This window comes from Phyllostomus hastatus, unplaced genomic scaffold (genome assembly GCF_019186645.2).
Source record: "Phyllostomus hastatus isolate PE091 unplaced genomic scaffold, TTU_PhHast_1.1 phas_contig_477, whole genome shotgun sequence".
Lineage (NCBI taxonomy): Eukaryota > Metazoa > Chordata > Mammalia > Chiroptera > Phyllostomidae > Phyllostomus > Phyllostomus hastatus.
In genome coordinates, this window is record NW_025333889.1 from 5453628 (window position 1) to 5481552 (window position 27925).

General features: G+C 55.5%; 1 protein-coding gene across 12 annotated transcripts; it reads right to left on the reverse strand.

The window, feature by feature from the left end:
* Positions 1-252: 252 nt before the first annotated feature.
* On the reverse strand, positions 253-27916 carry SPATA3 (spermatogenesis associated 3). 12 transcript variants are annotated; one of them, XR_006786505.1, is made up of 5 exons: positions 26809-27916; positions 16998-17172; positions 14895-15037; positions 4462-4506; positions 253-310 (listed from the first exon to the last, which is right to left on the reverse strand). XR_006786505.1 is itself a non-coding variant. In XM_045845807.1 (4 exons), exons 1-3 carry the CDS (start codon positions 27632-27634, stop codon positions 14932-14934), a joined length of 1107 nt encoding a protein of 368 aa, XP_045701763.1. In that variant the 5' UTR covers positions 27635-27916; the 3' UTR covers positions 279-310; positions 14895-14931. The 12 variants fall into 12 exon arrangements, 8 of the variants coding, with proteins under 8 accessions (XP_045701763.1, XP_045701768.1, XP_045701762.1 ...); XR_006786504.1 differs by lacking the exon at positions 253-310 and adding an exon at positions 2113-3402; XR_006786507.1 differs by lacking the exon at positions 16998-17172.
* Between the last annotated feature and the right edge of the window lie 9 nt (positions 27917-27925).

Here is a 27925-nt window from a genome sequence, read left to right on the forward strand (position 1 = left end):
CCTTGGCCACCAGCAGACATGCCAGGGACCTATGGACGCAGAGTTCGTTCACAGGAGAATTTATGTATTCATCGTGGTGTGATTCTAAAGGCAGCAATCACGATCCTCTTCTCAGCACATTTCTTACAGGAAAAAAAAACAAAAACAAAAACAGCCCTGGCTGGCGTAGCTCAGTGGATTGAGCTCGGACTGCAAACCAAAGCATCGCAGGTTCGATTCCCAGTCAGGGCACATGCCTGGGTTGTAGGCCACGGCCCCCAGCAACCATACGTTGATGCTTTCTCTCTCTCTCCCCTCCTCCTTTCCCTCTCTAAAAACAAACAAACAAACAAATAAATAAATAAAGTGCACAGCACAATGAATGAACAAATAATTACAAAACAAACAAACAGAAAACAAAACAATAAAAAAGAAAAAACTATTGTCCAGCTTCTTATTAGCAATGAGGGGGTTAGCCTTCCAGGTTTTTAACAAAGAGCTTGTAGCACCTAACAGATATTTATTGAGAGTCTGATACGTGTAAAGCGCAGTTTTGCATCCTGGAGCGCAGCAGCGTTCCAAACGTGGACAGAGAGGGGGTTCTCTGGAAAGCCACCTCACTGGGCGACTTCCTAACTGGGCAAGTTGGGCAGTAGTCACACCCCAGGCGTATAACGTCTTCAGCAAAAGGCTTATCTCTGCTGTGAGCAGGGCCTGCCCGTTGCTTCTGTGCATCTAGTTCAACACACCTTTCTTCGAAAGGCCTCCGTGTAGACGCCTCAGGTAAAACCACCCCCAAGAGAACACATAATTTTAACTGTCCAATTCCTGCCGTGCTTTCTCCCACCTTCACGGACTCTTCCTCCGCTTCCGTCCCTCAATTCCAAGTACATAAAACAAGCTGCAAACTATCATTCTAATGAAGCATTTTTTTTTTCAGTCTGTTGAGATCTGCTTCTAGGTGAATCCTCTGTTTGGCTCAAGTCAAATCTTGTAAAAATTCTTTATAGGCTTTGACGTTCTTACATTGACACGAACTAGACACAGTCTCGCCCTACTACAGATCTCGCAGCCTGTGGCACACTCGTACAAACGGGGTCGCACAGTGCATGTGGTCCTGACATCTGCTTTTCCACCTGGACGGTGGAGTCTGGATAACCTTTGATGTCAACACCTATGGACTGACGTTGTCATTTAAAAAAACCGAGTAGTGTTTTGTATTATGTCTATGATTAACCACACTTTAATTTTTAAACAGTGCCCTAATGTTGTGAACTTTTATGCAATTATAAAAAGCATTCCTGTGCACAGCCTTACACGTGCAGACCGTGCACGGGTCTTATGACTTCAAGATGCTCTGATATCATCCTCAGATGCACCAACATAGAAAAATGGCCCCAAGTTGCCCATAATCTTTCTGCTAGCTCAGTGACTTCATCTGTTCCTAGGTAATGTTTTTGTGTTTTAAGTGCTTTTTAGATCAAAATAATCCTTATGCCAGGCCTGACTGGTGTGGCTCAGTTGGTTGGGCGTTGTTCTGCAAAGTGAGGTGTCGCCAGTTCGATTCCCGGTCAGGGCACGTGAAGGTTGTCCTGGGTTGCAGGTTCAGTCTTGGATTGGTGAGTATTTGAGAGGCAACTGATCAATGTTTCTCTCTCCACATCAATGTTTCTCTCCCTCTCTCCAAAACTAAATAAAATCTTTAAAAAACAATCCTTATGCCACAGTGGCATATTTTGCCACCTTTCATAGCCCTGGGTGCTGTTGACGGTCTTCATACAACCACAGGGAGAGTCAGTCTCTGTATGAAGCTGATTTTATGCAAGGTGGGGAGAAAGAGACGAGACCCTTGGAGCAAGCGCACTGCAGAGCAGGCTCTGTCTGCAGACTGTGCAGGTGGTGGTGAGTCATGGTTTCCCTCACTGTCCACACCGGCCTGATGGAGCCAGCTTCCCTCTGCCCCGGGAATGAGTCTGACTCGCGTCACAGCCGGCATTCACTGGGCAGGGCTGTGCGTCAGCAGGGCAGTGAGCCCCACGGTCTCATCTGATCCATCATGAAACATGATGGGACATCGCACGACTGTTTAGAGTGGGATACTGCGTGGAAAGATGTCCGTGAGAAGTGAAAAGAGCAGGTAGCAATGGTATGTTATCAAATCCTGTGTAATCAAGGAAAAAATGTCCGTTTTAACCAAGTAATCTCTGGGTTGGGGGTGTAAAGCTTAGTGAGAGGAGAGGAATCCTGTCTTCAGTAATCTCAGCTTGGATCTCATCTGCCGCCTGAGGGAGGGGAGGGTACCCCCTCTCCTCCAGGGAGAGCCTCTGGGGGAGGGAGGGGCACCCCAGGAAACCTGGCTGAAGGTGGAAAGGGCCTAGTCTTTGAATAGCCAAGGTGGGGGCTGGGGGCAGTGTGGGAAGGGGTGTGTGGGGACAAGGCTTAAAATGCCCAATGCTTATGAGCAAGTTATCCCAAAGGGGGGGCTCTTCTCTGGGGAGGGACCGGGACTAGAACCTCCTAGTCCTGTGGGGTGAGGGAGCAGGCAGACCAGGGCCCCTGGAGAGGGGGGGCTTTGTTCCTGGAGTGGCTTGTGCATGTCGCTGGATTTGAGGGTCCGGCGGACAGCACGTCTGTCTTGTTGAGGCCCCTGGCCTCCAGGACTCACGTAAGCACCAGCTCAGGCCCATGCTGAATGAAAGACGGAAGGGGGCAAGGCCAAGGTTGGGGTGGGGCACAGGCAGCAAAAATGGGGGCTTCCCACAGGCACACTCCCCAGGAAGTGAGGCCCTAGAAACTGCGTTCCCACCTTGCAGCTGTCAAGCCTGACTTCACAGCAGCAAGTTCTGCTTTCTGGCTAGTTCAGAGTTTCTCCTTTAAATGTAAATATTAGTTTTATGGAGCCTCCTGCCCAGGGAAGTCTTGGTCTGCTTCACTGCTCTCAGTGGGAGTGTGCAACTTGAAAGCCTTTGACAAGAATCCACTTCAGAGGAATTTGCATTTTCAGAAAGCTTTCAATAGAGAGCCTAGCGATGGAGCCTGTGAATGAAGTCTTTCTGTGTTTGCTGCTCTGTGTGAACAGTACAGGAGGAGGGAGGGAAAGGGGGCACATTGCATTCCGGCGCCCCCCTACACCCCGTCCCCCGCAGCTGTGGCTGAGGGGGTGGGAGAAGGCACGTTTGCCAAGAGCCAGGGAGGATTCTGGGACGTGTGTGTTGAGTCTCTCCTGCAGGTTTCCAGGGAGCTGGTTTGCATGAGGTAAACATGCATCCTGATTCCCAATACCAAGGGCCACTGTTCCATGCCCTGTAGCCTCCTCTTGTCTCAAGGATGTGGTCTTGTGGGAAGGGGCAGAGTGCCGTGAGGGAGGAAGGAACTTCCTCTACTCTTCTAGGTTCTTCTGGCTGGTCTAATAATCAGATAGACCTGAGACAGATGAACAAGAGCAAATGACCACATTTAATTACATACGTACATTTGGGAAGCCCACCTACATGAGAATCAGAGACCCCACCGACCCGGGAGGCGCAGAGACAGAAAGGGAAAATGCGGTGTGTGTGACCTTCTGAGCAAGGGATGAGGTCAGGTGCCTGGAGACTCAGAGGGCAGAAAGGTCGTTCAAAGGAGGAAGGTCATTCAACGGACAATAAGACGGGCGGATGTTTGGTAATTAGAAGTTTGCTTTGCTTTATGAAAAGGTTATAAAAAGTTACCTCTGGTAACAACTGTGATGGTGGACAAGGCCCCACATTTAAGCTCATTAAGGGAGAAGTGTTTCTGGGGAACCCGCAGGGCCGGTCAGCCTGAGGCTGGGGAGAACCTATGTGCCGAAGTGGCCCGTCCTGGGGGGACTGCTCTGAACTCCTTCGGAGCCCCAGGGGCAGCCTTGGCAGGGGTGAGGCCTGGCTGTTCATTTCTTGTGTGGGGTTCAGCCCCACGTGCAGACCCCTTTCCCATCCTGTCTCGCTTCAGCGGGGCCCGTGGGGGCTGCAGCACCGTGCTCACTGCAGAGTCCCGGCATGCACCTGGGACCCGAGCTGAGGGTCTGGACGTGCAACCTCAGGTGGCCCCTGGGGAACTGCTGCATGCACGGGCCACCATTTCAGGTGCGTTTATTCTAAGACCAGCCTATAAACTGGACCGAGAAGTTACCCTTGAGTTCTGATGTTAAGCAGCCAAATAAGGTAATCCAGTGGACAACCACCTAGCAGAAGAAAATGTCTCCTTGTGTGGCCTCCTTCCCCTTGAAAAATGTTACAGTATGCCTCACTTTTTTCCTTTCTGTCTGTCTTTTCTTCCCTTCTCCTTCTCTCCTTCTGTCCCTCTCTTCCTTTTTTCCAATCCAAGCAAAGTATTATTGACCTCCCTCTACCTGCCGGGCACTGTACTAGGAGTTGGCGATATTTGAGTAAACAACACATTCAAGAGATCCCTGGCCGGTGGAGCTTGCAGGCTAGAGGAGCGAGACGGGCAATAAATACTCACCATGAGCAGGAAGTAAACTTTACAGCACGTAGCAGGTACCGAGGGCTGTGGGGGACAGAAGTGTGCAGGGTGAGCAGTTGAATCAGGGTGGACAGGGTGGACGTCATTAAGAAAAGGACATTTGAACCAAGAGTTGAAGGTCAATGTAGGGGAGAAAAAGTAACTTTTCCTTCCACCCTTCTAAGTTCTCAACTGGCGCTTCTACAATAAAAGGCAGATTAATAGGAGAGAAATCATGCCAACTTATTTGAAACAAGCTTTATGGGACATGGGAGCCTTCACAAAGAAACTGAGGACCTGAAGAAGCTGTCAGACCAGAGCGTTTTGACGCTAGTTTGCTGATGATTGGGAAGTCGTGGGATAACGTGGCAGGACATTAGGATACTCCTGTCCTCTGGATGCTGGCAGGGCGGGGGCAGGGGGTGCCTCTCACGTGAGGGTCTTGTGACCTGCTTCAAGGGAAGGGCACAGAGTCCTTCCTGTACCTGCTGTGCCTCAAGTTCCATCAGCTCAAAGCAGCCCTGTGTGAAGTGGGGAAGAGCGGCAGAGGCGGCCCTGGCCAGCCCAGATGCCTAGTGGGGAGGTGTGGAGAGCAGGGCCAATAAAATGGCATTGGTCTGCTCAGGATGCTTAAAGTATGTAAAGCACAATGGAGTCACTCATGTCAACCAAGATGGCTGCCAGTCCGCCATGACACTTTGGTTCAAGAAGAAAACTACCGAAGTCAGAGCAGACACACCTGGCAAGGAGACACACCGAAGATACCTGCACATGTGACCAGAGTAGCCACGTCTGCAGAGTGGGACCACCCATGGATAGGCCCCTGGGGAAATTCCCCACTCGCCATCGGGGGTGCCAAGACACCTATTAAGAGACCTAGAAGGGTGGAGTACACTACTCTTAAGGGTATACCTGAGGCAGCTCCAGGCCACTGCTGAGACAGCTGAACTCCGCACACCAGAGTGCAGCTCTCTGCCACGCCGGTCTCCCTTGGCATTCTCGCCAGAGGCTCTGCCCTGCTGGACTGAGGTCTTTGTCTGCCCTGCTGCCCACCTGGCTCCAGGGATCCTTCCTTGCAGGATGCTGATGACTCCCGTGCCCATGGTGCCGACCCCCGGACCTGCAGATGGAGACCCTGGGACTCGGGTTCCTTATCCCCCGCTGATTGCCCTGTGTGTGTTACATTCCTCTTAGATTGTTAGTGTGTGAGCAGGATAGTAATGTACATTGATATTCTAGTTTGAGTGACCCTGCATTCAATAGACGCTGAGTGAACAGCGTAGTTACTGTGTGTGACCCTGGTCTACTCCTTGGCGTCAGGGCTGCTCAGCAGGCAGCGAACCGAGCAGTTGCCGGCGGACTTAGAGGAAAGACTGTATTGCAAACAGACGCTCATGACAGGAGGGCACCTGGCACGGGCCAGAAACAGCAGGGAGGCTTCTCCGGCTGGAGTGGAGGAGGCCCGCGGCACCAGAAACACAGTTAGAGAGGGAAGGGGACCTGGGGAGGACCCAGCTTTTGCTCTGAGATGGAGAACTGCTGGAAGATTAAAAAAAATCTTTCTTATGAATAAACTGACAAGGATTCTCACCGTGACCTAACTGGCTCCCCTAGGCCTTGACCTTAGTCTCTGTCCTTGGCCTGTTTAGTCCCACTTCGGTGGGACTCCCTCTGGGCCAGGTTAGCCAGAATCCGCTGCCTTTGGTGACCCGACCACCCTTGGTATCCACCTGATCCCATTCCTCACCCCTCACCCTGACCTGCTTCATTAAGAGTCCTGTCAGGTCGCTTTAGCCAGGACCCCACCCCCCCAGACCACTGCGTTACCTCTTAGTAATTTTCCATCCACAGACCCGCCCACTTCAGAACTGAGTCCAGTGCTATGGTGGGGTCTCTCTTCCCCGACCGCAGTAGTTCCTGAATAAAATTTGCCTCCACGGCTTCACTTCGGTCTGGCTCTGGTGTCAACAACCTCATTGCAGAAACAAGGGCGTGTACCGCTCGCCCAGCTTCCACAATGAGTGGTTCACGGCCAGTTGTCTCCTCTGTACCCCATCTCCCGCCTCCCCAACGTCACAGCAACTCATCAGTCAGTCGTGCCGCCTGTGTCCCTGAATGGTAAGGACTTCTTGTACGCCTAACTAAATCATTTTCACACCTCAGAGGTTACAGCGATTCCTTAATATAATCCCATTTTCAGTCATTAGGTCAATAGAGGGTTTTTTTTTTGCGACAGAGGGACATACTCTGAGTTACTCTTTTAAATGATCAGATTGTGGGGCGCACCTGGAACACCAACACTCGGGTGCAGAAGGGTCAGAGGGTCGAGCCACTTTCAAAACCAGCGTGGTGGCTTCTTATCAAGTTGTAAACATATGCCTTAGGTCTCAGCAGTTCCATTCCTAGGTGTTTACCCCAGAAAAATGAAAACTTCAATCTGCAAGAAGAATTATACAACCATATCGACTGAGAGTTAATTTTAAAATCCCCCAGTCGGAAATAATCTGAATGTCGAGGAACAGACAAGCAGACACCTACACGTGGCTTGGGACCACACAGGAACCACTACTGAGAAAGAAAAAGGAGTAAGCTGTGAACACATACAGGGCTGTGGATATGTAGTCCATCATGTTTTAGGTCCAAAACACTATGTTGAACAAGAGAAGCCAGACGCAAGAGCGCGTGCTGGGTGATCCCACTCACGTGGGTTTCCACAGCAGGCAGAAGTATGTCCTCCTTCACCCAGGGGTGGCCTTGGGTGAGGGGGTGAGGATGTTGACTGGACAGGGGCTGGTGGGGGGGGAAACTTAGAAGTCTCAGGGTGTGTCTGGGAGGTGTGAAGACGGTCTTGGGGAATATGAGGTGATCTGATCCCTGCCAGCACGGAGGCCCACTTGGAGTTCAAGGTCGCACCACGAGAGCAATTCCGGCAGCACACGTGGCTGTGCTTCGCTGAGCTCGCCGCACAAGGGCACGTGCACAGCAGGCAGAAGACTGGATTTAACCAGGGTGTGGTTTTGCTAAGTCAGGGGAAGGGAGATGGGCAAGGAAGTTGAAGCTTCTCGTACCAAATCAATTTCTAAACCCATCCGAACAAAAATACTTTCCTTTGGCTGTTCCCACAGAGAAAGCAACATCCCCAAATGTGTATGAAATACTAATCACCAAAGGTGCAAAACAGATGCAAGCCATGCTCCCTCTCACTTTCCCATCAGTGCTGTCCAGCTCCAGGGCCTCATCCTGGGGCTCCCTGGGAGCCTGGGGCTCTTGGAGCAATCGTAGCCTTGGGGATCTGCCGTGCACACCACCTCCTTGAAGACAGCCTATCACTGCAGTAAAAGTACCTCCTACCACACCCGCAGAACGGAGCACCCTGAGGTAAAACTACACTGAACCCCAGTGCCACTCTCTCATCCAAATACCAACACCCCTGGTATAATCAGATTCCCCCAGGATATGGTGTAAGTGCTTCACTGTTGACCACTGGAGGTGGGCAGGCCAAAGGGGTGGGCAGAAAATGTGGAGGGGTGAGGAGGGGAAAGGTATAAAAGAGAATACAGTCCAGGGAGTTGGCTTCTTGTCACCCCAGGCCCTTTATCCCGAGTGCAGTGGAAGTGGACTTTCCCACTCATCCGTCTCATACACTCCTTAACGGGGGTCCGTCACCCCTGACTTGAGCAGAACTCCTTAGCTCTCAGCCTCCTGGAGAAGTGTGAGCCTGGGTCCCTTGGTTCGGCCCTGGAGCTGAGCCCACCTGACCCTCTGTCTTGGACACATTCCTCCTTGGCAGCCAGTGGTGCCACACTCCCAGCAGGAAGGTGCCTCAGAAGCTTCTCGGTCCCAGTCCTTTCGTCAGCTCATAGCTCGGCTCCCCCTGGCTTTGGCCAAAAGTGCATCCTAGACTGCTGACAAGGGCACTTTGCCAGTTCAAATCCCTGCTCTGAGTCTCCGCAACCGGTTGTGTGAGGCGTCACAGTGTATTACTATTGTATACGCCGTCCCTGCATACACAGAAGAGGAGTTGCCTGGGGACAGAGGCTCTTCTTGAGTCTCCCCGTGAAGCCAAAACTTGCAGCAGCAGTGTGAGGGGCTGTCCCAACTCCTGTGGGCTACCAGTGACTACAGGCCTGGGTCACTGCCCTGCCCAACATGGCACTGCTCCTGGGACCCAGGTAGGAGACGGAAGAGGCTGACATTGGGAGTGTCACCTGAGTTCTGTGAGTGGGTTTATCACTTTGGTTCCCTGGACCCTGGTTGCTGTAGCCCAGTGGGCTCCATGGCCAGTGGGAGAGTGGTTGCCCTGCAGAGGTGGGGGCGGAAAGGATGTAGTGGTATCAGGAAAACTCAGGATCTTTCTGCTGGTCCTAGGCTCCCGGCACTAATGGGCTGGGTGGACCAGACGGGCAACTGCAGGAGGATGGGGCATCTTGACTCGGCTCTGCCCTTCTCCCTGTGTACCCTCATCCTGTGTGCCTCTCCCATGCTTGGTCGGACCACTGAGACAGATCTGAGTTTCTCAAGAATAACCAGTCTGTGGTCTGGAGACCACATTCAGAGCCAAGGTCTGAGCCCAGCCTGGTGAAGATGCCCATAGGAGTGGCCTCAGCCAGGCTGTCCCCAAACTCACCGCCACGGTAGCCTTAGTTATTGCGGTGTTCAGAAATATACTTGATCATGCTTCTTTCCAGCTTTGACCTTCCCTCATGACAAGAACTGAGAGGCCCAAGGCGAGGGCAGTGTACGGGAGCAGCCACAGCTGAGTCCCAAAGGCGGCGATTGCCAATGAGAAGGCTGTGGGCATTGGGGGTGGATAAATCTGTTGCACGGGGTCTGTCCTGGGCATTGCATTTTTGGCGTTCACCGCTAACAGCCCGTAGAACCCTCAGTCACTGGGACACAGCACTGCCTGTACCTTTCTCTGCAGGTGGGAGGGTGGTACTGCCCAGCTCACCACTGCCCTGGGGAACCCAACCACCCAGGGCCCATGGCTCCAGGCTGCTGTGGATTCTGGGCTCCTGGTTCCTCAGGCATTCACTGTGGCGGTGAGGGCAGGGGAAGTGGAGGGGAAAGGGAAGAAGAGGAGGATAGCATCGGGGCCCCGGTCACTGGCCCAAACTCACCTGCAGTAGACACCTGCTACTTTTTACCTGCCTAGCACCCATTCCTATTTCTTTTGGTGACAGGTTGCCAGAAATGACTGTTCTTGTCTTTTCCCTGCTCTCAGCCTCATACTTTCCATGGACTTGACCCTCAGTTCCGAAGGTGGTTGTGCAGGCCCAGCTTGGCCAGTCGGAGCACTGCGTTCCCCTGAGCAGATCACGGGCTCCGGGAGGGACAAAAGACCTAATCAGGGCCTTTGACTGCTGGGGGACAGGCTGCCTTCCCTGACAGACTTGACCTTCAGAGGCTGCGGGCTGTGGCTGCCGCAGCCAGCTGGCCGCCCTGTGGGAGGAGCCTGCCTGAGCTTGGAACCGAGGCTGCAAAAGCAGAGAGAGGGGGATGGTTCTGGGCCATGGCCTGCACCCCCGGAACAAGCCGAGACCGAACTGGAACTCTTTCTTGACTTGTATAGGAGTTACTACGTTGTGGTTTTGCTCAGACCAGTTTGGGTTAGGTTGTTCAACATGTACAATGAAAGGGGACCTAATGAACGTGCCAGAAAAAGGAGCTAAGTATCTTCGGTAAGAGGAGCGAGACTGACCAGAGGCAGGGGCCATGCGGCCCTTCCATCCTGACCTGCAGGACAGGACTGAACGTGACCCCACTCCTCCCAGACGGCATTTCTCTCTGGGAGGCTGGCATCCCAGAAAGGGTTCCGGTCACCCCAGGGGCAGCCTCTCCCAATCTACCAGCACATGTTAGGAAGGGAAATCCTGGGATTGGGAGGTGGTGGGTGGGCCTTGGGTTCTGGGTAACTGGCCTGGCCCACCTACCCAATCACACCTGCGCTGTGGCTTCCTGCCCCCCCAAGGGTCATCCTGCTGGTTCTCAGCCTGAGCAGCGTTTAGAGGTGCAATAGGTCACCCGGGCTCTGTGCACTCCCTTGCCTGAGTTCCGGGCTGCCTGCCCCCATTCATATCCCCTGGCCCGTACAGCTGCTGTAGGCATTCTGGACCTCCAGCATCCACCATTGCCTGTCTTTGCCTGCAGTCTTCCTTTCTAGAGCGGCCAAAAGTGCGGGGGAATGAACCACCTCCCTCCCAGCAGCCTTCAACCACCGACGGAACGGGTATGTGAATCACCCCTCTTGGGAGGAACTTTTCTGAGCCCTGTGTTCTGTGCCTTAGAGTCGCCCCAGCAGGATTAAGTTCCAGTGGCTCTCAGCGGCCACTGTGACTCTCTTTCCTCTCCTGTCTCACACGTCTCTTCCCTATACTGTTTTCCGGGATCTCCTGGAACCAAGACGCAGCCTCAGCTGCTCAGGAACTGGGCCCTGGCCGAGTGCAGCTAAGTCACCAGGACAGACCACAGACTGCAGGTCACGCCTCCCTGGGCCCCAGCGCCTCCCCCATCGCAGGTGCAGCTGCAGCTGCATGAAGCCGTGTCCCAGAGACCAGCACTCCCGGGCACAGGGTCTCTCCTCTCCACAGTGCAGGCCTGGAAGGGAGCCAGCGCCTCCCTCCTGTTCCCACCAACTGGGATGACCTCTCGCCTGGAAGCAGAGCTGACTGGTTGTGTCAGGTGTTGGCTGAGCTTGTATAATTCCTGCTTTTAGAATGGGAACATTGGAAACAGATTGTTTTGGGAGTGTGTGTAGAGAAAGCTGCCTTCACTCGGGGGTCTGTGGCCTCCGGTAGGAATGGCAGGATCCCACCCTGGTTTACCTGGGGCTCAGAAAGTCACCAAGACAGCCCCGCCCCCTTACATCCCTTACCAAGTTCTTTGCCAAGACCAACTTTTGCGTCTCTGGGTAAAACACACTACAGAAACAAAATTCTTTTGGTGTTACTGTTCTATTTTGGTGACAAGGGAGATCCCTGATGGAAGCTGGATCTGTAAGAAAAAAAAATAACACAGAGGCATTGGCTGACACAGTACTTCACGACACCAGAAGTCTGGTGGCTGTGCAGTTTTACCACCTCATGGGTGACAGTTTAACAGCCGACGTCGTCCAGTGGGAAAAGAAATTGTTTGGGATTTAAATGTCTTCCATGTCTGCATCTACTCTTCCTTCTTCCAAACACAGGATAAGACGCACGGAGACTTTGCCTTTCCTTCAGGCTGAACCATGCTTATGCGAAGTGCCAGGCACGCTCTTGGCTCTGTTCCACACCGCACCCCACCCCGCCTCGCCCCCCCTGCCGCCCGGCTGCTAAGATGGAGCATCGCTCCCCAAGAGCTAGGCTGTGGGGGGGAGTTCTGCTGCGTTCAGTGCCCACAAGGACAGGGGTAGAAGCCTCGTGCATTTAGTGACTCATGATTCACTGGTGGGATGCTGAGAGGTACACTAAGCTTCAGGAAAGAAAATTCTGGAAATATCTTTTCCCCGAGAGGAGACTTGGCCACTGTCATCAGGTGGTTTTTCACTGTGGACCGAGAAGGACCCCAAACTGCCTGTCTAAGAGGGCGTTAAAGTGGAGCTAACAAAACTCAAGATGACTCGGTGCGCCCCCACAGTGCACTCCCCGCCCCCCGCACACCAGCTCGCCCAGTCACTCCCTCAGTGGGGCTAAGCCAACAGGTCTGCACACTGAGGTTCAGCCTGCACTGGCTAGATACACATCACCTTCAACAACACCCTTGCACCCTGGCTGGCGTAGCTCAGTGGATTGAGCGCGGGCTGCGAATCAAAGCATCGCAGGTTCGATTCCCAGTCAGGGCACATGCCTGGGTTGCCGGCCATGGCCCCCAGCATCCGCACATTCATGTTTCTGTCTCTCTCTTTCTCCCTCCTTTCCCTCTCTAAAAATAAATAAATAAAATCTTAAAAAGAAAAACACTCTTGCCAGAGGGCACTGCTGGCTGCCCCCCCAATCCACACTCACTCATTTCCTGGCAGGGTCCCTTGTAATTTGGCTGCCCTGCTCCTTTGTCCAGCCTCGTCCTGGACAGAAGCAACCCCAGCCCCAGCCAGGGAAGAGAGAGAGGATGGGTCTAGATGGATCTACTCCAGCCATGACGGTTCAACCCCTGTGCTACTAGTTTCCTTAAGAAGGGGCATCAGACCCAATCCATGGGTACGCCACCCCAATGACAGGGTGAGTACGCAGGGGAAGGGTGCTCCTGGGAAGAGTTCCTTAACTCAAAAAGAGACAAAAGAAAGAGCTGGCCTTTTCCCTGCTTCTGGATGTCCTGATAGGAGGCTGCGATTCTGGAAGCTTCTCCAGCCAGCTGCCCCTGGGAGGGACTAGCCTGCCCTGTGCTGAGGGTGTCAGAGCTGAGGGCTGGAAAAATCCCTCCGAATCTCTCTGATGATACTGTTGACCTGGACCTGCCCTGACACTTCCCAGCTGTCCTACTGGTCCGTGAGACGATCTCCGTACCACCATTTTGAATTAGATTTTCCGGAATTTATACCAGGTAATCAAACTCATAATCCACGTATCAAATCAGTCTTAAACTGCCTCCCAGCAGGTAGAAACCTACCAATGCACGGGTCTGGGACCTGCCCCAGGCCCCGGCAATGCTGACTGTTAAAGGGGAACAAGACCCAGGCCTGCCTGCTCCCCGAACCTGAGCTCGCACCGGTGGGCTCTGCTGTCAGGAGACTCCAGAACAAAACGCTTTAGCTCAAGTGCAGTCTTCACATCGCCAGTTGGCACCGCCCACCCAGGCCCTGTGACTGGGCCCTGCACGCCTGCGCAGCCCCTCACTTACTCCTCACAACCGTCGCCCTGGGAGGCGCTTCTTCACCGTCTGCAGAGCTGACACAGACTCTCACAGTGTCCCCTGACACCCAGCTACCAGAAGCAGTCCTGACGGGACCTACAGCTCCGACACCGAAGCCCGTGCCTTCCCACCACCGGCACGGCGAGAACCGCAACCAGACCCTGGAGCTGGCCGCCTCTGTCCTCCAAGAACCTCTCCTCGTACTGGAAGGCACGGTGAGCTTCCTTATTTGCAGATGAGGAAACCGAGGCCCCCACCAGCTGTGTATTTCATGAAGCTTCAGGAGCGCCTACTCTTTCTTCTGTGCATGTGCCTTGATCAGGCGGCGGAGCCCTGGAGCAGGTGCCGAGTTCTCACTGGAGTTTAGTTTCTGGGTGGGGCTTTGGGGGCACTTGGAGCAATGGCTCCCACCGCGTACCCTCCTGTGGCCACTCCCTGTCCACATCTGCGGCCGGTGGTTGTCTGGGGGTGGTTGAAAGGCTGCCACTGTCCCCTCACTTCCCCCATTGTCCCTTAGGAGGCACTCACTGTGGGTGGACTTGACAATAGGGACAATTGTGGGTGCTCTTGGTGCTTGCCCAGATCCCCTTTCTGGGCTGGAACATTCTTTGTTCAGCTCCCGTGAGTTGTGAATGTTGGCTGCGAAGGACTCAGAGCTGCCCCTTTCCCCAGAGACGCGTCCTCAGCCAAATGGGATTGTTTTTCCATAAAGGTAGGCACCCCCTACCCCTACTCCTGTTGCCAGTGCTGAGTGACAGAGGGGCACAAGAAGGCCAACCCTCTTGCTTCAAGGTGAGGTCATTCTATAGTGTAATTCAGAGCCCCCGTGGCATCGGGCTGAGGCTGGGCATCAGCTCACCTGGTCTTTGCTCTGCTCCTGCCCTTCACCTCTCTCCCCTCCCTCAGACCCTTTCTTCTCAATAAATCCAGTGCACTCGAATCCCTGTCTCAGGCTCTGCTTCTAGGGAGCCCAGCCCGGGACAGGGGAGGTTTGAAGATGCCGTGTGAGGCATGCTCCCTGCCCTCACGGATCTCGCCGTGCGGTTGTGGGGATGGGCAACACGCACACAAAACAACCACCCACAACGCAGGGTGGCCCAGGCTGGAGAAACAGAGGTTCGCCTGGCGGCAGGAAGCACGGAGGTGCCGTGGGGGAGGAGGGCTTCATGGAGGAAAGAGGACTGGGCCACGCAGAGGGGGCAGGACTGGAAATGTTGGGAAAGAGGGAAAGCTTTCTAGGCAGGAAGGAAATTCCAAGGAAAGGCCCTAAGATGGGTAGCAAGGTCTGCTCTGACCTTTCCTGACCAGTGTCTCTGACTAGGGTAACCGTCCCAGGCCACCGGGGGGTGGGGGACTCTGTCCCGACAATCCCAGTAACGGATCTAGCAACCCAGGCCGCTTGAGAGAGACCATCCCGAGTCCAGGAAGGACCCACTCCCTTCTCAAGCCGCCCATGAGAGGCCGGGGGGTGTGGTCCCCTGCAAAGACCTCCCCCTTCAGAGGGGACAAACACCCACCCCATCAGCCCCGCATGTAGGCCTGGCAAGTCCCTGGGCCTGAGGACCCCCGGAAAGAAGGCCGTGGGCACCGAGGGGCCCACATACCTGCTGGACTGAGAGCCGGGGCGTTGTTCACAAGGATTCAATGATGTGGTAGGCGGCTCCCAGGGCCCCCAGAGCCACAGCTGCAGTCCCGAGAGCTTGGAGCACGTGAATGACGATGACTGGAGTGCTTTCTTGAAGGTCTTCTGTAGAGCAAAGCGGAAAGCCCACCGGTTGGGGGAAGTTGGGCTTTAGTGCCTGTCTACGGGGAAGGGGACATTGCGGGGTTCCCTCAGGATTGCAGGAATACCCACGTCCCCCCTACCGACCCTGCTCTCTAGGGGACAGAGTGCCCCCCACCCCTTCCAATCAAACCCTACCGCAGGACCCCAGGGCCTGAGGACGGGCTGGTCTGGGATGCCGGCTCCCCTGGACATTTGGGGCGCCAGGTCGCGAAGGTGGGCAAGGCCATTGTGTGCCAGGCTCTGTGCTAAACACCTCACACCCCGTGTCTCCCCAGGCCTCACAGCAACCCTGCGGAGGCGGCTGTGTGGCAGAGCCCCACCCGGAATGAAGACTCTGAGGACACACACGCTAGCTACACCCTCCACGGGACGAGGACAGCGTGTGAGCACTGTAACAACCGTGAGAAAGGCTTTCCCAAGTGCAATGCCCACTTTGATCAAAATCCTACTACAGGAGCGGTTCTTATCTAACGTGAGTGTGTACTGTAAGCCAAGAGTCAACATCCCGCTCTACTGAGAAAGGAGCGGTCACGGCAGCAGGTGCTCAGGTCTGCACAGAACGCGTCAGCCAGACTGCACCCCTGCCCCTTCCCCCTCACGTTCCTAATTCTGAGCCTTGCTTTTGTCTCCTCCCCCATCTGGAAAGCTCTCCCTTTAAAATAAGCCACAGAGGATCCTCAGATCCTTCCAGACAGGGCTGACACGACACAGTCCCCCTGGGGCCCGGTGCAGGAGCGAGCACCCTGTTCTTCTGAAGCTCTTTGAGTCTCTCTGGTAGGACATGGGTCCCTGGCTCGCATCTTAGTGTCTAGATGGACGCGTCTTCCCCTACCGTGCAGCCTGCACAGTCTTCAAGGGTCAAGTTCCCTGTTCTGGTTTCCCTCCTAGTACCTAGCATCCTGTGCAGATTAGGGTTTCCTGCCTGTTGGGTTCAAAAGGGCCATGGACCCGTGGTTAACACCATATGGACAGAAATGCTGAGTGTGAGGGAAAACGGCTAATAATGAGTGGCGGGCAGGTCCTTCCTGACCCACTTCCCAGGTTGTGGAGTATTTGTAGGGCGAGGCGTGTTCTTCCCGCACCCCTGGGTATTTGTTCGTTTCTCTTCGTAGGTGTAAGCGGTGGTGCTTTGTGGGGTTGGACAGGAGAGGGGATCTGGTGGGGGAGGGGCTGGGAAGAAGGGCAGGAGGAAGGTGGGGGATGGGCAGGCTCTGTTCTTAGGTTGGGGTGTGAGTTTCCCAGATGGAAAGCTTCCTCCACGGACATTGGTGAGACCCTAGGTACAGGCAGAGATGCCGTGGGCCCGGAGCTGGGGGTGGGGGGAGGCCCCTCTCCCAGCCCTGGCACATAGGCCGGTGCCCCTGGAAAAGGTTCTGCCTGGTGGTTTCCAGGAGGAGGGAGAGAAGCACAGATACTGTGGATGATGCCATGGGTGGGGGCTGCCGCGCCATGGACAGACCAGCCTGGGGACGTTGTTTCCTTGTGGGGGGGCTGCTAGAAATACCGGAGACCCTCTGCATGGAGTGGAGGTCTTGCTATCACCAAGGGGGCACGTGAGTTACAATCGTATTTGTGACTAAATTCCAGGGGCAATTCACAGGCAGGCCAGGAACCTAAAGCTCTCGGCTGTGGTATGGGCCACGCAAGGAGGCCGACAGCCAAACGGAGCATTTGATTCTGAAGCGCCCGGGTGACATGCCGGTCCGTGCAGGTGGGGTACCCTGGTGGGGTGGGTCTGCTCAGAAAGAGCCATGTCGAAGCCCGGGCTGTGGCCACCCTGGGGGGCGGGGGAGCGGCTCTCCTTCCGGCCTAGGAGCCTGCAGAGGGAGTTACATGCGACTGAGCTACAGGCGGGCCCGGGCAGAGCCTGGCTCTGGGAACCGTCCGCCCCGAGGGCCCAGCCCGGCACGAGCTCCAGAACCTGTAGAAGGTGAGGAGGCTTGGGGTTCCTCTCCCTGGCATGGTCGGCCAGGCCCGAGGCAGAAGGACATCGAAGATGCGGCTGTGGCACAGGCCCAGACGACGCCAGCAAGCAGAGCTGCCGGGGCAAGTGGTGCAGGAACAGAAGGGGCGCGGGACCGACCGCGTCGGAGGCCCTGGTGGACGGAAAAGGAGAGAGATGAGGGACCCAGCTGCCTCCAGGAGGGCGGGGGAGAGCCTGGGCGACACCAGAGAGACAGGAACTGTGCGGGGAAACGGTGGTTTTATCGACTGCTGCTCCCCGGGACGACCAGAACCCCCATGCCCCAGCTTACACCCGTCTGCGGCTCCGCACTGCCCTCCACCCCCGGCTCGTTGGACCGTCGGAACTGTCCTGCGAAGCGGAATGCGGTCGCTCTCAGCTTACGGAACAAGGACACCAAGGCTCAGGGGATGGAAGGAGGCGCCCTAGAGCGAGTGGGTGGGCGAAGTGGGCCTCCCCGCTCAGCGTGTCTCTCTCTCTCTCTCTCTCTCTCTCTCTCTCTCTCTCTCTCTCTCTCTCTCCAGGGAATCCGCAGGAAGTGGTGGCAGCAGACGACCGCCCGCCCCCGAGAGGTGGCGCCGGGATCCCCGCACCGGAGCTGCCACGTTCCCTGTCCGTGGGGTTCGCTGCTTCATCCGGAAGACGCCCGCTGCTCTGCTGGAGTTCACACTCTCCTTGAGCACTTTCCCCAGACTTATCTCCACGGGCCCTCCGGTGCCGTGGGTCCCAGCAGAACTCCGGGACAGTGCACAATTCCCTCCCCTGGCAGCTGCTTGGGTCCTGGCTCCCTGGTGGAGCCGCAGGTTCTTCCAGCCAAGGCTCCAGGGAGCCCGTGAGCGGCCTCGGCAAACTCAGCGCCCCTCCTGCTGAGGTCTGCCCAGGGCGGAGGCTTTTCCTGGACGGACTGCAGAGGGATGAGATTCTAAAGGGAAGACTTTTTCTTTGTTCTGCTTTTAGTTAAAATTTTTTGACATGGATGTTTAATTCCCATGTCCAGTGGCTTTGTGGTATACTCACAATGGTGCGCAGCCATCATCACAGAATAATGCCAGAATATTTTCATTTCCCGCCGAAGCGACTCCATACGCACTGGCCATCACCACCTGTTCCCCATCTTCCCAGGTCCTGGCAATGGCTGTGCCTGATCTGGGCAGCTCAGAAATGGGACCATACGGTATGTGGGCTTTCAGGGGGACCGGCTTCTTTCACTTGGCCCAACGTCTCTGAGGTCACTCCGTGTCGCAGCATCGAGCGTCAGCCTGTCACCTCTCTCTGTTGCCCAACGTGTCCCGTGGTGTGGCCGAACCTCCTGCTGTCCATCCGTTCGTCGGCTGGTGGACACGGAGTTGGCTGCACTCTTTGGCTCCCGTGGATAACGCTGCTGTGAACCTTCCTGGGCAAGTTTTTGTGCAGACGGGTGCTGTGCATTTCCTTGGATGCACGTACCCAAGAGTAGAACTGCCGGGTCCTAGGGTAGGGTCACGGCTCACCCTTCGAGGGCCTGCCCGGCTTCTCCACGGCTGCGGCCCCTTTTTGCATTCCCTCCAGCAGGGCATGAAGCTTCCGGTGTCTCCCCACCGCCTCGCCGGCCCTTGCCGTGGTCCGTCTTTCGATGATGGACCGTAGTCATCCCAGCGGAAGACGTGTGTTTTCCTGAGTGACAATACTTCCTGCACACACGAGATGTGGACTTCAGAGAGTAGCCCCCTTTAAAGGCTCCCAGCCCTTACTGCCAACGTCCCCCCCCGCCCCCGCAGCTCCAAAGGGGGCTGTGCCTTTGGCAGAAGAAGGGTAGGTGTCCGCGGTCACTCCGGAAGAGCCACCACCATGTCCTGCTTTGCCTCCTCCATATGCAGAGCTCCTCCCTGGGGGCGAGTCACGTGTCCTCAGGGACAGATTTGGGAAGGTCAAGTTCTGCGTTCCACAGGTATCAGTTCTAAAGGCCACACTCCAGACATGCTTCGCTCAGTGGTCGATGATCGGAACATATGCCATCCAGAGCTCGAAACCATTTCCAGTTGTTAAGAAGGGATGGATTCCTAGCCACAGAAATGCCTTGACGTGGCGATACCTTGGATACGCTCACACCTCTTGCGTACTTTGTTGCCCACCCATCCCAGAGGGACAGGCTGTGGCCGGGGGAGGGTGGCCTGCTCAGGACCACGGATCCCTGGGCACTGGCTCCCGGCAGATCCAGGAGAAGCTCAGAGAAGGGTGCTCTTCCTCCAGGGAGACCACCAGACCTCTTGGGATCAGAAGGCGAGGGCTGCAGTTCAGAGCGAGGATTCTGGAGCCAGAATCCACTGCGCTTCCGGCAGTGCGGCCAGTGCCCGCCCGAGAGCGAGCTGTTGGATTCGTCTGGGCCTCAGTGTCCTCATCTATCAAGTGGAGATGACGCAACTAGCATGTCCTTTATAAGACTGTTAAACGAGAAAATGAACACAGGCGGCTGAGCTGAGTGCTGGGTGCGCAGTCACTGCCCGGTGTGGGTGTGTGTCAGCTGTCACCGTCCGCAGCAGCAGCAGTAGCAGCGGTGTGAACCAGCCCACCTCCTGAACGCCCCTCGGATTCCCTCTCCACACCCCGACGCCGGTTCAGACTCTGGCTACCCACGGAGATGGGGGACCACTTTTCTCGGACGGCCGTTCCATCGTCAGAAAGAACTAATTGTTGGAGACTTTTTAATGTTGAGCAGAGGAATCTGCCCCTGTCTTCCACAGGTAAGGCTGCCGGATGTAGCACCTGGAAACACAGGATGCCTGTGCAATATCTGGGACACCCTTACACTGAAACTTTTTAAGAATCCTGTGTTGTTGATCTGAAATTCAAGTAGGACTGGGTGTCCTGTGTTTGACTGGTGACCCTGCCCATGGGCCCGTAGTCAGACGTCTGGGGACAACATGCAAAAAGCCTCCCCACCTCTTCCACCTGACAGACAGATTTCCCTCCAGCGCCTTCCACCAAATCTCAGACACCGGATGCCTCTGGCCTTCCCCTACTTCTTTTACCCCCCGTCAACCTGGACTTTCCTCTTCGGGTTAGATCGTAAGCATCTGTCACAGCATGTGGCATGTCACGGTGCGGACAGCCGGCTGAGGACAGAATAAAGCAGTAGGACCACCCTCCTTGTCCTGGACCATGTCATTCTACCAGCGCGCCCTCGGTGTTTGTTTCTGAGCGGCCACGTGGCACCTGACTTCCAACGAGAGAGTGTCGCCACCGACCACGTTAAAGGGTAATGCGTATGCGCGGCTGCCTTCTCCGGTGAGACTGAGCTTGGTGGGGAATGGGAACACCCAGGAGCCCTGGTCTCTTGGGTAAAAACAAACCCGAAAAACACCCTCATACCCCGCAAGCACAGTTCCAGAATACACGTTAGCTATGTATGCATCCCCACCCCATAAAGACCGGCCTCTGGGGTAAGAACCCCGGGACTCTGGCAGCAGAAAGGCTAGCACTGTTGAGCTAGAGAGACCTGCGCACCTGTCTTCCTGGATCCAGAGGACGCTTTCGGGCCAGGGTTCTGAGGCAGCAGGCCCTGGGCCGACCGCCTGACCTCCGGAATTGCGAGCGCCTGGCACACGGGCTGCTCTGGGGTGGACCCCGAGTTGGCCTGCTGCTGGGGTGCGGACCCCACGCTGGGCTGCTGCTGCAGGGCAGACCCCGCGCTGGGCGGCTGCTGGGGGGTGGAGTTGGAGCTGGGCTGCTGCTGGGGGGTGGAGTCAGAGCTACTGTGCTGCGAGGTGGAGCCTCGGCGTCTGGGCTCTGCCTTCTTCTTTTTGCCCTTCTTCATGGTGGGTCCTCCCGACCTCAACGTGGACCTACATGGAGCTGCCTAATTGCCCGGCTCCCTCCCGGAGGGGCCGCTTGTCCCTGCCCTGGGGGAACGCTCTGGCCTTGGGCTGGACCCAGGCACCTCAAAGAAAGGTCACCCGCACCCCTCCTGTGAGGTCACAAAAGCCAGGGTGACTCCCACGGCAGTGACCTGGGGACAGTCTCCTCTGCTGACACCAGCCTGCTCTCCTCCCCCTTCCCTAGCGACTGGGAGGGGCAGAGGGCAGCTGCCAGAGTCCTCATGGGACTCGGGCCGGGCCGGCCGTGGGGCCTGGGACAACCTGGAGCCTATGATTCTGCAACTGGAGGGCCAGCCTCAGGCCCCTCTGCCGGTGTGTTCCCAGGCCCCCGAGTGCCGCTCCGCTCTGCCCCTGTTTCCCACACACCAAAAAACCAAATACCGGAAAACAAACCCCCCAAACTACTTCCCTACACATTCTGTGTTTTACGTGACCTTACTGAAGACTTGGGGGCCCATGGAGAGAAAGCCCGTGGCCTCCTACCTTCTCCGCTGTCCCCCCCAGATTACTTTACATAAAATAGCTCCCCCCTTCTTCCCAAACCTTCCCTCCCCCACGGTGGGAAGGGACTGGGGTGGGGTCTCCAACTTTGATAAGAACACTAGCATTTGGCAAAAGAATCCCTCCTAACCACATAATAGCTGTTTGGGAAACGAAACGACATTTTTCTCAAACTCGTTGCGCCAGCCTCAAACAGACGACCTTTCAGACGCCCAACTTGCCAAGTCAGTTAGGAGACTATGAATCTGTCTCGAAGTTAACAGTGTGATTTTCCTTTTAGGCTGGGAGAGAAAAAAGCGCTCTTTAAGAGACAACCTTAAACGTCACATTTGACTCCAACAAAAAATGTGTTCACATTAGGAGACTCTACTTCTGCCACGGACGCATCACAAGGGGGTGAGTATTCTACCCTTAACCCCCGGCCTCTGGGGGGTCCCACTCCCACCCCAGGGCAAGGTGTAGGGTAGACCTAGTGAGGGGGAATCCCCACGCAAGGCCAGACCTGGCGCGAGCTGTCAGATGACAGGCAATGTCTTAGTGGTTCCAGAGCCTGAAAAGACCTTGTGGTCCTCTTTCTGCAGAGGAGAAACTGAGGTTCAAGGTTAAATTACTTTTCCAAAGTCCCACAGCTGTGGGAGAGGGGGTTGGGGTGGGATTGAATTGATTACATCTCTGTTCAGGGCTCTTTCTCTGACTCCAGAAGGCGACAGGGAGTCAGAGAATTACCTTGGCCTTAAAATGAATGACTTAAAAGAATACCTCGAGTGGGAGGATTGAAGGAAAAGAAGGCACGAAGGATGAGAAGTGAAGGGAAGCTCGGGTCAGCAAAGCCGGGTCGAATTTGGCTGAGCCTGAGTGTGAGGAGGCTCAGGGACCGGGGAGGCTCCAACAAGGTGTAACTCCCTGATCCCTGAAGTCAAGAGCAATGGCTCCCTGGGGGGGCGGAGCTCACTTTATTTATTTATTTATTTAAAAAAATATTGTACTTATTTTATTTTTAGACAGAAGGGAAGGGAGGGAGAAGGGGAGGGAAACATCAATGTGTGGTTGCCTCTTGCGTGCCCCTTACTGGAGACCTGGCCCGCAACCCAGGCATGTGCCCTGACTGGGAATTGAACCTGCAACCCTTCGGTTCACAGACCAGCGCTCAGTCCACTGGGCCACACCAGCCAGGGCGGGACTCACTTTAGAGTCAGAGAGACTGGAACCCGGTCAGGACCCCTGCCCACATTTGGCAGGCAGGTCACACCTCCTCAGGTGTTTATCTCTGCAAAACTTGATTTCAGGCACCAGTGGGCTTTTGACTAAGGGCCACAGCCTGGTGTAAATCAGGGCTTCTCACCCTCAGGGCCACTGGTGTCGGGGCCAGATCGTCCTTAGCTGTGGGCTGTGGGGCGCATTGTAGGACAGTAGGCAGCATCCTTGGCCCTCTGCCCACACGATGCCAGTAGCAACTACTGCTCCTTCCAAGTTGTGAAATCAACAATATCTACAGACCCTGGTAGACATTGGTAAATATCAGTGTGTGCATGAGAGAGAGAGAGAGAGAGAGAGAGAGAGAGAGAGAGGGGAGAACAGAGAGTTGCCCCCGGCTGAGAACCACTGTTTAAATGCATCCCACAGGTGCAGACACACACGGGTGGATGCCCTGGGATGAATGAAAGGAATGTTCTATGTTCCATTTCACACCAAGGGAGGGCACCGAAAGCAGGTCCCTGCTCCCCAGGAGAGCAATGGAGGAAGCACAGAGGGTCCGGCTTTGGGAGGAGTGGGAGTTTTTCTATGGCAGTGGAGAAAGCATGTGTGGGTTCTTTAGTGAGGATGGTCCCAAGATCGGGGGGATGGGGGGTGGGGGAGTGGGGGACTTGTGGAGTAACAGGGAGGGCCAGAAGGACAGTTCTTTGCTAGAACATCTTCTACGCCCTCTGCCTTCGGGTCGGAGCACAGTTTCCTAGCCTGAAGCCTGACTCCTCTGTCAAAGTCACGGCCCACTGTCCCAGGTCTGTTCTACCCACGTCTGGCTCCAGCCCGCCACGAGCATCAGAGGTCTGGTGAACGCTCCTCACTCCCCTGCATTTGTGGAAGCCCTCCCCCCTGCACCCTGCCCCTCTCCCCCTCTGTCATCCAGATCCGCCTCCAGGGAACCCATCCACGCATAAAGCCTTTCTCAAGAGCTCCAACCGGAAGCCATGTCTCCCTCTCTGAGCCCAGATCACAGTCTGTCCACCTGGCATGAGAAAGGCTCCTACCCTTGTCTTCTCTTGCGGTCCCCACTCCCACACTGGCGGCCGTGAAGAGCCAAAAGTCTCGAGAAAGGGCTCAGCGTAAGCTGCTTGAAGGCGAGGGTGGAAAGCAGGCAAAAACAAGGTGGAGACGTAGGTAGATACACGGTGCCTCCTCGCACAACCCAAAGAAGGAAAACAACAAATTTGAAACAAAAACAACCAGAACTGACAGAAAACCGAACTGTATGGAAGTCCAACAACCAATGAGATAGAGAAGAAACACTCATCCAGACCTGTAGGAGGGGCGGAGCCAGGCAGCTGGGTGGGGAGGACTCACGGTAAGGCTGCATGTGGCCGGCAGACCAGGTGGTCCTACATCTTCATGCAGATAAACCCGGAGAAACAACTGGGGAGGAAGACAGAGCATGCAACCCAGGGAAATAAAACCTCAAACCTCTGACTCAAAACACCAGCGGGGTTGAGGCAGCGGGCGAGACTCCCAGCCTCACAGGAGAGTTCGTTGGAGAAACCCACAGGGTCCTGGAATGTACACAAGCCCACCCACCTGGGAATCAGCACCAGAAGGGCCCAATGTGCTTGTGGGAAGCGGGGGAAGTGACTAAAAACCGGCAGAGAGTGGAGCAAGTGGCACTGTTCCCTCTTGGGCCCCTCCCCCACAGACAGCGTCACAACGTAGCAACACGGTTGCCCTGCCCTGGGGAACACCTAAGGCTCCACCCCTTACTATGCAGCAGATGCGTGGAGACCACACACACACAAAGGCCCAAATGAAAGAACAGATCAAAACTCCAGAAAAATACAACTAAGCGATGAAGAGATAGCCAACCTACCAAACACTGGTGATCAGGGTGCTCACAGAATTGGTTGAGTATAGTCGCAAAAGAGAGGAAAAAGTGAAGGCTATAAAAAGTGAAATAAAAGAAAATGTACAGGGAACCAACAGTGACAGGAGGGAAATTGGGACTCAAATCCGTAGTTTGGAGCAGAAGGAAGAAGTAAACATTCAACTAGAACAGAATGAAGAAAAAGGAATTCAAAAAAATGAGGAGAAGCTTAGGAACTTCCAGGACAACTTTAAACATTCCAACATCCAAATCATACGCATGCCAGAAGGAGAGGAAAAGCAAGAAATTGAAAGCCTATTTGAAAAAAAATAATGAAAGGAAGCTCAGAGAGCCCCAAGGAAGTTGGACCCAAGGAAGCACACACCAAGACACATCCTAATTCCATTACCCAAGGTTAAAGAGGAGAGAATCTTAAAAGCAGCAAGAGGAAAGAAAGTCACCTACAAAGGAGTTCCCATAAGACTATCAGCTGATTTCTCAAAAGAAACCTTACAGGCAAGAAGGGACTGGCAAGAAGTATTCAAAGTCATGAAAGGCAAGCACTTACAACCAAGATGACTCTATCCAGCAAGGCTATCATTCAGAATGGAAGGGCAGATAAGGTGCTTCTCAGATAAGGTCAAGTTAAAGGAGTTCATCATCACCCAGCCCTTATTACATGAAATGTTAAAGGGACTTATCTAAGAAAAAGAAGATCAAATATATGAACAGTAAAATGACAACAAACACAACTATCAACCACCAAACCTAAAAAAAAAAACAAATCCAAAACGAACTATCCAAACAACTAGAACAGAAACAAAATCACAGAAATGGCGATCACATGGAGGTTATCAGTAGGAGGGGGAGGAAGGGAATGGGATTGGGGAAAAGGTGCAGGGAATAAGTAGCATAGATGGTAGGCACAAAATAGATAGGGGGAGGTTAAGAATAGTATAGGAAATGTAGAAGCCAAAGAACTTCTATGTACGACCCATGGACATGAACTAAAGGGGGAGGTGAGGGTGGGAGGCAGATGCAGGGAAGAAAGGAATAAAGGGGGGAAAATGGGACAACTGTAATAGCATAATCAATAAAATATATTTTAAAATTAAAAAATAAAATAAAGTGAAAAAAAGGAAAGCAGACAAAGAAAGTGGGAAACCGTTGATGACAGGGTGGGTGTGGATGATGGAGACTCGGTACCCTGGAGACTGCATCACTAAGGGGTTGCTTTCAAAGACGGCCTGGGGTTTCCTGGCCTTGGCCGAGGACCATGGCTGGAACAGCCCATGGTCAAGGGCTTTCCCAGCCGGGCGTGGCAACCGTGGGGAAGTCCTGTGGACCCTGTCAGAGAGTGAGCAGAATGAGTGTAAAAGGGGAGGCAAAGCTAGGTCATCAGCACAGAGTCCTGACCGGGCTGTCCCTCATGGCCCTGGCCCTCCAGGTCCCTCCTGGGCACCCAGAACAAGTGTGTCAACATTTGTCCTGAAGCCAGCATCTTAGAACTGGATGTTCTCTCAGATGCCAGCTGGCCCTTGGCCCCACAGGTTGGGGGGGCAACTATCCACAGAGGGGACAGCTTGCTCTGGTCACCAGCAGCAGAATGGCAGAGCCTCTAGTCACCTGGCTTTGGACCACCTTGCACTGAGTTCTTCCTTCTTCCCCACCACTGCCCTGGAGCTTCCGGAGACGGGAGGTACTGCCTCCCGTTCATTCAAGAGCCCACTGCCCTGGACCCTTAGACCCGCAGATGAACTGTCTGGGGCGAGGGACCCAGATTCCTCCACAGGAAAGGTCTCAAGGGCCGTAAGGAAGAATCGGGCATCAGCCGGCTGCTCTAAAACAGTGTCTACCTTCCCGAGAGGGCTGTTGTGAGGCTTAGACGTGAGAAACCCTCAGAACAGGGCCTGGCGCACACTGGCTCGCTTTGATTGGAGTCCTGGTTCCCTTGGAGGAGGAGGCTGAAGAACCAAGCAAGGAATAAGCGGAGGAGGGGAGGGTCTGGGGCTTGCCAACTCCCAAACCTGTACCCTACAAGGGCTGGTTCCCAGCGGTGAGCAAGGGGGCAAGGGGCTCCGCAGAAATTAAGTGAACTCGGACACCCTTGGCCCCGGATTGCCCAGTAAGCGCCCTTGGGGACGGAAGTCCAGTTCATGTTCACTCAGACGGTTTAAGTGGGTACGCTAGGAGAGGGACCGTGGCATCAGGGACGGTGACCTCCACTGTGACCAGCAGGGTCAGGGCACAGGCCGCCCTCCGTATATGAAGTTTGCCCCCGCCCCCGGGAGACGCCCGCGGCAGGCAGCCTGGCGCCCCCACCCCTCGCCTTCAGGCCCCTCACCATCCGTCTGAGTCTGTCCATCCACTAGGTGGACGCAGCCTCGCGCCGGGACATTGCGTGCTCCGTTGGCGGCGCGCTGGACGTCCAGGGTACCCTCGGGGCGGCTGGGGCTGAACACGGCCGTGTGCACCTCCACGGCGGGGCTGGGCGGCGCGAAGGCGCTGCACAGCAGGGTTTCCATGAGGCGGCGCGCCTCGGCCTCCTCGTCCCGCCGCGGCTGCACCACGATCCCGACCAGCGCGGCGGGCGGGCCGCGGTGCTGGGCGTGCACCTGCTGCAGGAGCAGCTGCAGCCGCGGGAGCTGCGAGCGCAGCGCGGACACGCGGCACAGCACCAGGAGCAGCCGCGCGCCGGGCTCCGGAGGCTCCGGAGGCTGCGGCGAGTCCCGGCCTCCAGACGCCGGATCCTCCGCGGTCCCGGACCCGGGGGCCCGGGGCACAGCCCGAGCTGCCTCTGGCTCACACTCACGCGGGGCGTCATCCCTGAGCTTGGGATCCGGCAGCTTCTGGGCGGAGCGTTTGGACTTGGCTGCCGGGCAGTCCGCGCCGTTCGAAGACCTGTCGCCCGAGCGCTTGCGACGCAGCCTGGAGCAGCTGTTGGAGCTGCTGCGGCTGCTTGGGGCTCGGATGGACGAAGGACCGGCGGGCCTGTTTGTCGGGGCCTGCTCCAGAATGTCCTGCAGGGCCAGGCACGGCTCATCCTGCTGCCAGAGCCCGCGCAGCAGCAGCACCTGGCCGTGGCCCTCGATGGTCTGGGCGGGAGCCTGTGGCTGCGGCTCCGCCTTCCCGCCCTCCGGAGCCGGGGAGGGCTGCCTCTTCGGCTCCATGTCCGCCGGCTCCCTTGCCCCTCTGGGCCGGGCCTTCCTTAGCCAAGGGCACAGCTGCCCTTCCCTGGAGCATGTCACAATAGCCCCCCTGCACCCTGCCTCTGAGTCCTGCTGCCACTAAGAGTCTCTGTGCTCTCTCTATTCCTTGGAAATTTTCCAGCAGAGATAGGGAAGTTGCTTCTGGGTGCTGGTGTACTGTCGGCGTGTTTCGTTTCTCTGCCATTTTGTATGTCCTCGGTGTCAGGCGGACAAATCCTTCTGGCCCGTGGTTGGACTCCTATGCCTATGTCT